We start from the raw sequence: 13,961 nt of genomic DNA on the forward strand, positions 1-13,961 counted from the left end.
ATGTGTCACAGCACTCTGTTGTGGAGCTACACGTGTCAGAGGTGGACGGCGTGGATGGCGAGGCTGGTGAGGCTGGTGATGCTGTTCGCCCTCCGAGGAGGTCATGACTGCAGCTACGGCGGCCCCCATCTGCAAGATGTACATCTGAGGGGGTCCGCAAGGTAGGTACATTTCTCCGGACCCCGGGGTAAGTGTGCAGGTTGGTGACTTTGACCGTCAGGAGGGGGGTGGTGGAGGCCAAACTTTGTCCCAAGTGACAGAGTGGCCTCCTGCAATGGGTGAGGGTCTCCCCCCCCCGACCTGTCAAATGGACCTTTGCAGCTGCCACAGGCTGACAGCTGCAACACGTCCATTCGATCTGGGAGTGTTTCACCCAGTGTGTGAAACAGTCCCATGTTGATCCAAAATCACACACAGTCCCTTAATCAGGTCAGTTAATGACCTGAAATACCAGTATAAATACTCTCAAGTGGCATCCCGCTGCCTTTAATTGCCTGTGGGATTCCCACCAGCGGGGGCTGCGCGCGCACGCCGGCGCGTCAGTGGGGAACCCGGAAGTGGGCGGGATCGAGGCGTGATCCGGTCCCGCTCCTGGATTTCGCAATTTTCGGGGCCCCCCCACCGAGAACGCGCCCGATAGCCGGTGCTAAAATCGGGCCCTTAGTTATAATTCCTCAGGCTCCATCGCTTCTCCCTCTGCTCTGATGTCACTTTTTCAGATTCAGATTTTTCCCTGCTTTTGTTTTATAGTGTTCCTCTCAGCCGCCTCTCCCGAGCTTCATGTCCTCCTCTCAGCCGCCTCTCCCGAGCTTCATGTCCTCCTCTCAGCCGCCTCTCCTGAGCTTCATGTCCTCCTCTCAGCCGCCTCTCCTGAGCTTCATGTCCTCCTCTCAGTCGCCTCTCCCGAGCTTCATGTCCTCCTCTCAGCCACTTCTCCTGAGCTTTATGTGCTCCTCTCAGCCGCCTCTCCCGAGCTTCATGTCCTCCTCTCAGCCGCCTCTCCTGAGCTTCATGTCCTCCTCTCAGTCGCCTCTCCCGAGCTTCATGTCCTCCTCTCAGCCACTTCTCCTGAGCTTTATGTGCTCCTCTCAGCCGCCTCTCCCGAGCTTCATGTCCTCCTCTCAGCCACTTCTCCTGAGCTTTATGTACTCCTCTCAGCTGCTTCTCCCATGCTTAAAGGAGGAGAGAGAGGTGAAGAGGTTTAAGGAGGGAATTCCAGTGCTTAGGGCCTAGGCAGCTGAAGGCACAACCGCCAATGGTGGAGCGATGAAAATCATGGATGGGCCAGAGTCCAGAGTTGGAGGAGTCATACATAATTTTCTTTTTGTAGCATTTCAGAATGTGTAACATTGACGGTGACAACTATCTGATAAGCACTGTGATGTAGCTGAAGCTTTGACAAACTTTCAGAAGGTTCACATAGACCTCCACAATAATGATTAGCAACTAACACAATTTGACTAATTTGCCTGTGGATACCAAGAACATTCCTGATACATGTGAGTTTAAAACATTTTTGGACTGAAGAAAGTTAAGTAGCTAACTGATTCTGAAGTCCAGCTTGAAATCTTAATTTTTACCCAATAATTCAGATAAATTAAACTACAAGCAAAAAGCTAGAATTCTGAAACAGAAACAGAAAATACTGGAAACACTCAGTAGGTCAGGCAGCATCTGTGGAGAAAACAGACAAGTTAATGTTTCAGGTATAGACTGTTTTTGTTTTGATTCTGTTAAATGGAAATCGGGTACAGTGGTTATGTTATTGGACTAGTAATCTAGAGGCCTGGATTATTAGTCCAGGGAGTGTGAGTTCAATTCCCACCACAGCAGTTTGAGAATTTGTATTGAGTTTAAAAGTGACCATGAAGCTGATTGATTGTTATAAAATTCCAACTGGTTCACTAGTGTCCTTTAGGGAGGAAAATTTGCTGTCCTTACCTGATCTGGCCTATATGTGACTCCTGTCCCACACTAATGTGGTTGACTTTTAACTGCCCTCTGAAGTGGCCTAGTAAGTCATTCAATTGTATCAAACCTTGGGCAACTAGGGATGAGCAATAAATGCCAGCCTTACCAGTGGTGTCTACAGCCTGAGGATTAATATTAAAAAATTGCTGTGTAGAACTGAGTTCTGAACACTATAAAAGAGAAAACATTCTTTTTGCAAAAATATTTTGATTGCAACAGCACTTGTTTTAATTTGCTGACAACAAAACTCTCAATAGGTGCAGAAAACTGGTGGTATCAGATCAGCCGCCCATTATATACTCTGCCTGATTATCCTTTCCATTGACTTCTGGAAAGCAGATAAATGGCAGGGAGCGGGTCTCATAAAAGGGATTGGGGTGAATCTGAGGTAGGGGAGGCCGCAACTTTCCTTGTGGATCCTGGAGGAGCACTCATGCTCTTCATGGTCACGGAAAGGAAAGTTTTGCACTTACCTTGGAGTGCCTCTTCTGTGTGCAGATTAGCTGTAGTCCTGCTTCAGTCTGGCGGGAAAGCTGTGGCAGTTTCACCGCTCAGGTCCCTGTTAAATACAATCGTAGTCCTCCAGATGTAATAGGACCCAGATTTGCATAAATTCATGAGGCCTTTGCCTCCTTTAGGCAAGTGCCTCATTCGGCCACAGAACCTTACAGGTTAAAATGGGCTATGGCACTAAAGGTTCAACTTTTGATGAGGGAAGTACCTCCTCGAAAGTTGAACCTTTAGTGCCATATTATAATTGGCCTCCCACCTGGTTTCCACTGGGGGGGTAGGGTTAAAATTGACCTCATAGTCTTCCATACCACATGGGGTAAATTTTCATCTTTAGTATTCCTAGCGCAGAGTTTCATGTGCCAGGAGTGCATATGTGGTATTTTGGCACGTACTCCCCCCCATGATTTTGTGTCCATTCATTTAATGGATACCAAATGGTTGAGCGCACGCATCCAAATTCCTGATACACGCTCTCAATGTATGAAACTTTGTGCCAGGAGCACTAAAGGCATAAAATTACCCATAACCAATTTCTCATGATAATTACTTAAATTCAGACTCAGCGAAATGAGGGACATTGTGCTGAGCAGTGGAACACTTTTTCACTTTCAAGCATTCGCAGGTCAGACAAAGCACAAACCAGATGCACAATAAAGCCCCTTTTACTCTGCTCAACCCATTTTCTTAAGCCCAACCTCAGAGGCCTTGATTTCTTTTTGGGAGATAGGTCCATATAGACAGATCACACTCTGCTATTTTGTCCAAAAGACCATTATTCACATCCGCACCTTGAGTGTGACCAAGCTAGTTAACTGCCTGAGGGATCATCATCAAACCCAGTCCTATCCTCATCAGTTATTTAGATGTTAATAGAGAGCTTTAGCAAATTTTTCAATTCTCTCCAATTGGTTTAATGAAGTGAAAGGGATTTTTAGTCAACTGAATGTAAAATTGTAATCGTTGGGACTGACAGAAGACAATGACTAATGGAGATGGTTAGATCATGTTATAAATATGAAGCAGCAATCAAACTGAAATCAACTGTACAGTGACCCAGAACTATCATCTGGATCCCAGGAATGGATTATTACCTAAAATGACTCAATGGTGTCTTATTTTTATCTTTAAACTGTAAAGATTATGGGGTAGTTGTCTTTCGTTTTTAGAGTGACAGTGTTAGTGCAGATTCTGACAGGCAATACACTTTGCATTACTGATGCCCATTAACAGACACTTAAGAACATAAAAAATAGGAGCAGGAGTAGGCCATATGGCCCCTCAAGCCTGCTGCTCCATTCAATAAGATCTTGGCTGATCATCTATCGCAACTCCACTTTCCCGCTCCATCCCCATATCCCTTGATTCCCTTCACAGACTCATAGAAAGTTACGGCACAGAAGAAGGCCATTCAGCCCATCGTGTCCGTGCTGGCCGAAAAAGAGCTTTCCAGCTTAATCCCACTTTCCAGCACTTGGTCCGTAGACCTGTAGCATACAGCACTTCAAGTGCACCTCCAAGTATTTTTTAAATGAGTTGAAGGTTTCTGCATCTACGACCCTTCCAGGCAGTGAGTTCCAGACCCCACCACCCTCTAGATGAAAAAAATTCTCCTCAGCTCCCCTCTAATCCTTCTAGTAATTACTTTAAATCTATGCCCCATGGTCACTGACCCCTTTGCTAAGGGAAATAGGTCCTCCCTATCCACTCTATCTAGTCATGTCATAATTTTATATACACTTCAATTAAATCTCCCCTCAGCCTCCTTTGCTCCATAGAAAACAACCCCAGCCTATCCAATCTTTTCTCATAGCTAAAATTCTCCAGACCTGGCAACATCCTCATAAATCTCCTCTGTACCCTCTATAATGCAATCACATCTTTCCTGTAAGGGGGTGACCAGAACTGCACACAGTACTCAAGCTGTGGCCTAACCAATGTTTTATACAGTTCCAGCTTATCCTCCTTGCTCTTATATTCTGTGCCTCAGCTAATAAAGGAAAGTATCCTGTATGCCTTTTTAACCACCTTATCCACCTGTCCTGCTACCTTCAGGGATCTGTGGACATGCATTCCAAGATCCATTTGTTCCTCTACACCTCTCAGTATCCTCCCATTTATTATATACTCCCTTGCCTTGTTTGCCCTCCCCAAATCCATTACTTCACACTTCTCTGGATTGAATTCCATTTGCCACTTTTCTGTCCACCTGACCAGTCCATTGATATCTTCCTGCAGTCTACAGCTTTCCTCCTCACTATCAACCACACGGCCAACTTTTGTATCATCTGAAAACTTCTTGATCAAGCCCCCCACATTCAAGTCCAAATCATTAATATATATCACAAAAAGCAATTGACCTAGTACGGAGCCTAGCAGAACCCCACTGGAAACAGCCTTCCATCACAAAAACACTTGTCAAACATTACCCTTTGCTTCCTGCCACTGAGCCAATTTTGGATCCAACTAGCCACTTTCAATTGGATCCCATGGGCTTTTACTTTCTTGACCATACTGCCATGTGGGACCTTGTCAAAAGCCTTGCTAAAATCCAAGTAGAAACATAGAAAATAGGAGCAGGAGTAGGCCATTCGGCCCTTCGAGCCTGCTCCGCCATTCAATATGAACATGGCTGATCCTCTATCTCAATACCATATTACTGCTCTCTCCCCATACCCCTTGATGCCTTTTGTGTCTAGAAATCTATCTATCTCCTTCTTAAATATATTCAGTGACTTGGCCTCCACAGCATGTACACTACATCAAACATGTTACCCTCATCGATCCTCCTCAAAAAATTCAATCAAGTTAGTCAGACAAGACCTTCCCTTAGCATACTGACTGTCCTTGATTAATCTGTGCCTTTCTAAATGACGATTTATGCTGTTGCTCAGAATTGATTTCAATAATTTGCCAACCAAGGTTAGACTGACTGGCCTATAATTACTCAATCTATTTCTTTCTCCCTTTTTAAATAATGGTGCAACATTAGCAGTCCTCCAATCCTCCGGCACCACGCCTGTAGCCAGGGAGGATTGGAAAATGATGGTCAGAGCCTCCGCTATTTCCTCCCTTGCTTCTTTTAACAGCCTGGGATACATTTCATCCGGGCCTGGTGATTTATCTACTTTCAAAGATGCTAAACCCCTTAATATTTCCTCTCTCACTATGTTTATCCCATCCAATATTTCACACTCCTCCTCCTCCTTAACTACAATCTCTGCATCGTCCTCCTCTTTTGTGAAGACAGACACAAAGTATTCATTAAGAACCATACCCATATCTTCCGCCTCCACACATAGGTTACCTTTTTGGTCTCTAATAGGCCCCACTCTTACCTTAGTTATCTTCTTACTCTATATGTATTTATAAAACATTTTTGGGTTTTCCTTAATTTTACTTGCCAGTACTTTTTTTTGCCCTCCCTTTGCTTTCCTAATGTCCTTTTTAATTTTATCCCTGCACTTTCTATACTCCTCTAGGCTTTCTGCAGAATTGAGCTCTCTATGCCTGAGCTTCCCTTTTCTTGCCTTATTTTACCCTGTATGCTCCTTGTCATCCAGGAGGCTCTAGATTTGGCAGTCCCACCCTTTTTCTTTGTGGAAAGTTGTTTACTCTGAACCCCTTGAATCTCCCCCTTGAATGCCTCCCACTGCTCTGACACTGATTTACCTTCAAGTAACTGTTTCCAGTCCACTTTTGCTAAATCACATGTCAGCTTAGTAAAATTGGCCTTTCCCCAATTTAGAACTTTTACTCCTGTTCTATCTTTGTCCTTTTCCATAACTATGCTAAATCTAACTGAATTATGATCACTACCACCAAATGCTCACCCACTGATACTCCTTCCACCTGCCCTGATTCATTCCCTAAAACTAAATCCAGAACTGCCCCCCCTCTTGTTGGGCTTGCTACGTACTGGCTAAAAAAGTTCTCCAGAATGCAATTTAAGAATTTTGTGCCCTCTATACCTTTTGCTCTGGTTGTATCCCAGTTAATATTAAGGTAGTTGAAATCCCCTACTATTACTGCCCTATTGTTTTTCCACTTCTCAGAAATTTGCCGATGTTTCAGTAATTGCTACGATATCGTACTTCCACGAGTCTGTCTGTGTCATGAACTCATCTGCCTTATTCACTATACTTGTTGCATTGAAGTATATACCATTAAGTACTGCAAAACTCCTTCGTTGTCTAGTTTCTAACTTTTGTTTCCTCTGCCTTCCAAATTCACTTACTAATTTTCTGCCTTCCATTTCCAGCTCTGCTTCTCTCCCTTCTGAATCTATGCTCAGGTTCCCATCCCCTTATTGTCCAAATATCCATCGATCTCAGTCTTGAATATACTCAATGACTGAGCATCCGCGGCCCTCTGGGGTAGAGAATTCCAAAGATTCACAACCCTCTGAGTGAAGAAATTTTTCCTCATCACAGTCCTAGATGACTGACCCCAAATAATGACAGCAATTATTCTGCAAGTTTAATGAGAAATAAGTTGCAGTTGATTAATGGGAAATTCTTCGGCTGGTTTATACTAAAAGACAATAATAATATTTTAGTTGAAAGGTGAAAATAGTGTTCCATGAAAAGAAAAGAAATCCTTAAAGAAGAAATTTCTTGGAAATAGTCGATATGGTGAATGGGTAACAAATAAAGGTTATAGATTTAAAATTCCTTAAGTGCGAGTATCTGAGATGGCCATGTAAGGGTGAAGCAGGGTCTTCCTAAGTTAAGAATTCCAGTTCCCCAACTCTTTAGTTAGGACTCACCATAATATCAGTGCAGGTACACTTAGTTTTCACAGGAATACCTCGCCAACACCTGACGAAAGTGAGGTCCACCTGACGAAAGTGAGATTCGCCTGACGAAAGTGAGGTCCACCTGACGAAAATGAGGTCTACCTGACGAAAATGAGGTCCACCTGATGAAAGTGAGGTCCACCTGATGAAAGTGAGGTCCACCTGATGAAAGTGAGATCCACCTGATGAAAGTGAGATCCACCTGATGAAAGTGAGGTCCACCTGATGAAAGTGAGGTCCACCTGATGAAAGTGAGGTCCACCTGATGAAAGTGAGGTCCACCTGATGAAAATGAGGTCCACCTGATGAAAGTGAGATCCACCTGACGAAAGTGAGGTCCACCTGATGAAAGTGAGGTCCACCTGATGAAAGTGAGGTCCACCTGACGAAATTGAGGTCCACCTGACGAAAGCGAGATCCACCTGACGAAAGTGAGATCCACCTGACGAAAGTGAGGTCCACCTGACGAAAATGAGGTCCACCTGACGAAAATGAGGTCCACCTGACGAAAGTGAGGTCCACCTGACGAAAGTGAAATCTACCTGACGAAAGTGAGGTCCACCTGACGAAAATGAGGTCCACCTGACGAAAGTGAGATCCACCTGACGAAAGTGAGGTCCACCTGACGAAAATGAGGTCCACCTGACGAAAGTGAGGTCCACCTGACGAAAGTGAAATCTACCTGACGAAAGTGAGGTCCACCTGACGAAAGTGAAATCTACCTGACGAAAGTGAGGTCCACCTGATGAAAGTGAGGTCCACCTGACGAAAGTGAGGTCCACCTGATGAAAGTGAGGTCCACCTGACGAAAATGAGGTCCACCTGACGAAAGTGAGATCCACCTGACGAAAGTGAGGTCCACCTGACGAAAATGAGGTCCACCTGACGAAAGTGAGGTCCACCTGACGAAAGTGAGGTCCACCTGACGAAAGTGAGGTCCACCTGACGAAAGTGAGGTCCACCTGACGAAAATGAGGTCCACCTGACGAAAATGAGGTCCACCTGACGAAAGTGAGGTCCACCTGACGAAAGTGAGGTCCACCTGACGAAAGTGAGGTCCACCTGAGGAAAATGAGGTCCACCTGACGAAAGTGAGGTCCACCTGACGAAAGTGAGGTCCACCTGACGAAAGTGAGGTCCACCTGACGAAAGTGAGATCCACCTGACGAAAGTGAGGTCCACCTGATGAAAGTGAGGTCCACCTGACGAAAGTGAGGTCCACCTGACGAAAGTGAGATCCACCTGACGAAAGTGAGGTCCACCTGACGAAAGTGAGGTCCACCTGACGAAAGTGAGGTCCACCTGACGAAAGTGAGATCCACGTGACGAAAGTGAGATCCACCTGACGAAAATGAGGTCCACCTGACGAAAGTGAGGTCCACCTGACGAAAGTGAGATCCACCTGACGAAAGTGAGGTCCACCTGACGAAAGTGAGATCCACCTGACGAAAATGAGGTCCACCTGACGAAAATGAGGTCCACCTGACGAAAGTGAGGTCCACCTGACGAAAGTGAGGTCCACCTGACGAAAATGAGGTCCACCTGACGAAAGTGAGGTCCACCTGACGAAAGTGAGGTCCACCTGACGAAAGTGAGATCCACCTGACGAAAGTGAGGTCCACCTGACGAAAGTGAGAACCACGTGACGAAAGTGAGATCCACCTGACGAAAATGAGGTCCACCTGACGAAAGTGAGGTCCACCTGACGAAAGTGAGATCCACCTGACGAAAGTGAGGTCCACCTGATGAAAGTGAGGTCCACCTGACGAAAGTGAGATCCACCTGACGAAAGTGAGGTCCACCTGACGAAAATGAGGTCCACCTGACGAAAATGAGATCCACCTGACGAAAGTGAGGTCCAACTGATGAAAGTGAGGTCCACCTGACGAAAGTGAGGTCCACCTGATGAAAGTGAGGTCCACCTGATGAAAGTGAGGTCCACCTGATGAAAGTGAGATCCACCTGACGAAAGTGAGGTCCACCTGATGAAAGTGAGGTCCACCTGATGAAAGTGAGATCCACCTGACGAAAGTGAGGTCCACTTGACGAAAGTGAGGTCCACCTGACGAAAGTGAGGTCCACCTGATGAAAGTGAGGTCCACCTGATGAAAGTGAGGTCCACCTGACGAAAATGAGGTCCACCTGACGAAAGTGAGATCCACCTGACGAAAGTGAGGTCCACCTGACGAAAGTGAGGTCCACCTGATGAGACTAAGGTCCACCTGATGAAAGTGAGATCCACCTGACGAAAGTGAGGTCCACCTGACGAAAGTGAGGTCCACCTGATGAACGTGAGGTCCACCTGATGAATGTGAGGTCCACCTGACGAAAGTGAGGTCCACCTGACGAAAATGAGGTCCACCTGACGAAAGTGAGGTCCACCTGACGAAAGTGAGGTCCACCTGACGAAAATGAGGTCCACCTGACGAAAGTGAGGTCCACCTGACGAAAGTGAGGTCCACCTGACGAAAATGAGGTCCACCTGATGAAAATGAGGTCCACCTGACGAAAGTGAGATCCACCTGACGAAAGTGAGGTCCACCTGACGAAAGTGACGTCCACCTGACGAAAATGAGGTCCTCCTGACGAAAGTGAGGTCCACCTGACGAAAGTGAGATCCACCTGACGAAAGTGAGGTCCACCTGACGAAAATGAGGTCCACCTGACGAAAGTGGGGTCCACCTGACGAAAGTGAGGTCCACCTGACGAAAGTGAGGTCCACCTGACGAAAATGAGGTCCACCTGACGAAAGTGAGGTCCACCTGACGAAAGTGAGGTCCACCTGACGAAATTGAGGTCCACCTGACGAAAGTGAGGTCCACCTGACGAAAATGAGGTCCACCTGACGAAAATGAGGTCCACCTGATGAAAGTGAGGTCCACCTGACGAAAGTGAGGTCCACCTGATGAAAGTGAGGTCCACCTGACGAAAGTGAGGTCCACCTGACGAAAGTGAGGTCCACCTGACGAAAGTGAGGTCCACCTGACGAAAGTGAGGTCCACCTGACGAAAATGAAGTCCACCTGATGAAAATGAGATCCACCTGACGAAAATGAGATCCACCTGACGAAAGTGAGGTCCACCTGATGAAAGTGAGATCCACCTGACGAAAATGAGATCCACCTGACGAAAGTGAGGTCCACCTGATGAAAGTGAGGTCCACCTGACGAAAATGAGGTCCACCTGATGAAAATGAGGTCCACCTGATGAAAGTGAGATCCACCTGACGAAAATGAGGTCCACCTGACGAAAGTGAGGTCCACCTGACGAAAATGAGGTCCACCTGATGAAAGTGAGGTCCACCTGATGAAAGTGAGGTCCACCTGATGAAAATGAGGTCCACCTGACGAAAGTGAGGTCCACCTGACGAAAGTGAGATCCACCTGACGAAAGTGAGGTCCACCTGACGAAAATGAGGTCCACCTGATGAAAATGAGGTCCACCTGACGAAAATGAGGTCCACCTGACGAAAGTGAGGTCCACCTGACGAAAGTGAGGTCCACCTGACGAAATTGAGGTCCACCTGACGAAAGTGAGGTCCACCTGACGAAAATGAGGTCCACCTGATGAAAATGAGGTCCACCTGATGAAAGTGAGGTCCAGCTGACGAAAGTGAGGTCCACCTGATGAAAGTGAGGTCCACCTGACGAAAGTGAGGTCCACCTGACGAAAGTGAGGTCCACCTGACGAAAGTGAGGTCCACCTGACGAAAGTGAGGTCCACCTGACGAAAATGAAGTCCACCTGATGAAAATGAGATCCACCTGACGAAAATGAGATCCACCTGACGAAAGTGAGGTCCACCTGATGAAAGTGAGATCCACCTGACGAAAATGAGATCCACCTGACGAAAGTGAGGTCCACCTGATGAAAGTGAGGTCCACCTGACGAAAATGAGGTCCACCTGATGAAAATGAGGTCCACCTGATGAAAGTGAGATCCACCTGACGAAAATGAGGTCCACCTGACGAAAGTGAGGTCCACCTGACGAAAATGAGGTCCACCTGATGAAAGTGAGGTCCACCTGATGAAAGTGAGGTCCACCTGATGAAAATGAGGTCCACCTGACGAAAGTGAGGTCCACCTGACGAAAGTGAGATCCACCTGACGAAAGTGAGGTCCACCTGACGAAAATGAGGTCCACCTGATGAAAGTGAGGTCCACCTGATGAAAGTGAGGTCCACCTGATGAAAATGAGGTCCACCTGACGAAAGTGAGGTCCACCTGACGAAAGTGAGATCCACCTGACGAAAGTGAGGTCCACCTGACGAAAATGAGGTCCACCTGACGAAAATGAGGTCCACCTGACGAAAGTGAGGTCCACCTGACGAAAGTGAGGTCCACCTGACGAAATTGAGGTCCACCTGACGAAAGTGAGGTCCACCTGACGAAAATGAGGTCCACCTGACGAAAATGAGGTCCACCTGATGAAAGTGAGGTCCACCTGACGAAAGTGAGGTCCACCTGACGAAAGTGAGGTCCACCTGACGAAAGTGAGGTCCACCTGACGAAAGTGAGGTCCACCTGACGAAAGTGAGGTCCACCTGACGAAAATGAAGTCCACCTGATGAAAATGAGATCCACCTGACGAAAATGAGATCCACCTGACGAAAGTGAGGTCCACCTGATGAAAGTGAGATCCACCTGACGAAAATGAGATCCACCTGACGAAAGTGAGGTCCACCTGATGAAAGTGAGGTCCACCTGACGAAAATGAGGTCCACCTGATGAAAATGAGGTCCACCTGATGAAAGTGAGATCCACCTGACGAAAATGAGGTCCACCTGACGAAAGTGAGGTCCACCTGACGAAAATGAGGTCCACCTGATGAAAGTGAGGTCCACCTGATGAAAGTGAGGTCCACCTGATGAAAATGAGGTCCACCTGACGAAAGTGAGGTCCACCTGACGAAAGTGAGATCCACCTGACGAAAGTGAGGTCCACCTGACGAAAATGAGGTCCACCTGACGAAAATGAGGTCCACCTGACGAAAATGAGGTCCACCTGATGAAAATGAGGTCCACCTGACGAAAGTGAGGTCCACCTGACGAAAATGAGGTCCACCTGACGAAAATGAGGTCCACCTGACGAAAGTGAGGTCCACCTGACGAAAGTGAGGTCCACCTGACGAAAGTGAGGTCCACCTGACGAAAATGAGGTCCACCTGATGAAAGTGAGGTCCACCTGACGAAAGTGAGGTCCACCTGACGAAAATGAGGTCCACCTGATGAAAATGAGGTCCACCTGACGAAAATGAGGTCCACCTGATGAAAGTGAGGTCCACCTGACGAAAGTGAGGTCCACCTGACGAAAATGAGGTCCACCTGATGAAAGTGAGGTCCACCTGACGAAAGTGAGGTCCACCTGACGAAAATGAGGTCCACCTGATGAAAGTGAGGTCCACCTGACGAAAATGAGGTCCACCTGATGAAAATGAGATCCACCTGACGAAAATGAGATCCACCTGACGAAAGTGAGGTCCACCTGATGAAAGTGAGATCCACCTGACGAAAATGAGGTCCACCTGATGAAAGTGAGGTCCACCTGACGAAAGTGAGGTCCACCTGACGAAAGTGAGGTCCACCTGACGAAAGTGAGGTCCACCTGACGAAAGTGAGGTCCACCTGACGAAAATGAAGTCCACCTGATGAAAATGAGATCCACCTGACGAAAATGAGATCCACCTGACGAAAGTGAGGTCCACCTGATGAAAGTGAGATCCACCTGACGAAAATGAGATCCACCTGACGAAAGTGAGGTCCACCTGATGAAAGTGAGGTCCACCTGACGAAAATGAGGTCCACCTGATGAAAATGAGGTCCACCTGATGAAAGTGAGATCCACCTGACGAAAATGAGGTCCACCTGACGAAAGTGAGGTCCACCTGACGAAAATGAGGTCCACCTGATGAAAGTGAGGTCCACCTGATGAAAGTGAGGTCCACCTGATGAAAATGAGGTCCACCTGACGAAAGTGAGGTCCACCTGACGAAAGTGAGATCCACCTGACGAAAGTGAGGTCCACCTGACGAAAATGAGGTCCACCTGATGAAAGTGAGGTCCACCTGATGAAAGTGAGGTCCACCTGATGAAAATGAGGTCCACCTGACGAAAGTGAGGTCCACCTGACGAAAGTGAGATCCACCTGACGAAAGTGAGGTCCACCTGACGAAAATGAGGTCCACCTGATGAAAATGAGGTCCACCTGACGAAAATGAGGTCCACCTGACGAAAGTGAGGTCCACCTGACGAAAGTGAGGTCCACCTGACGAAATTGAGGTCCACCTGACGAAAGTGAGGTCCACCTGACGAAAATGAGGTCCACCTGACGAAAATGAGGTCCACCTGATGAAAGTGAGGTCCACCTGACGAAAGTGAGGTCCACCTGATGAAAGTGAGGTCCACCTGACGAAAGTGAGGTCCACCTGACGAAAGTGAGGTCCACCTGACGAAAGTGAGGTCCACCTGACGAAAGTGAGGTCCACCTGACGAAAATGAAGTCCACCTGATGAAAATGAGATCCACCTGACGAAAATGAGATCCACCTGACGAAAGTGAGGTCCACCTGATGAAAGTGAGATCCACCTGACGAAAATGAGATCCACCTGACGAAAGTGAGGTCCACCTGATGAAAGTGAGGTCCACCTGACGAAAATGAGGTCCACCTGATGAAAATGAGGTCCAC

At 47.2% G+C, this 13,961-nt stretch overlaps 1 protein-coding gene across 1 annotated transcript in view; it reads right to left on the minus strand.

Moving 5' to 3' along the window:
* Window positions 1-744: 744 nt before the first annotated feature.
* The window catches only part of LOC137327495 (octapeptide-repeat protein T2-like), a 35,163-nt gene continuing 21,946 nt past the window's right edge, over window positions 745-13,961 (minus strand). The window contains exon 2 of the mRNA XM_067993658.1: window positions 745-1,172. Within this exon, the coding sequence (XP_067849759.1) occupies window positions 745-1,172 (428 nt within the window). The remainder of the gene's footprint in view (window positions 1,173-13,961) is intronic.

This window comes from Heptranchias perlo, chromosome 1, assembly GCF_035084215.1.
Source record: "Heptranchias perlo isolate sHepPer1 chromosome 1, sHepPer1.hap1, whole genome shotgun sequence".
Lineage (NCBI taxonomy): Eukaryota > Metazoa > Chordata > Chondrichthyes > Hexanchiformes > Hexanchidae > Heptranchias > Heptranchias perlo.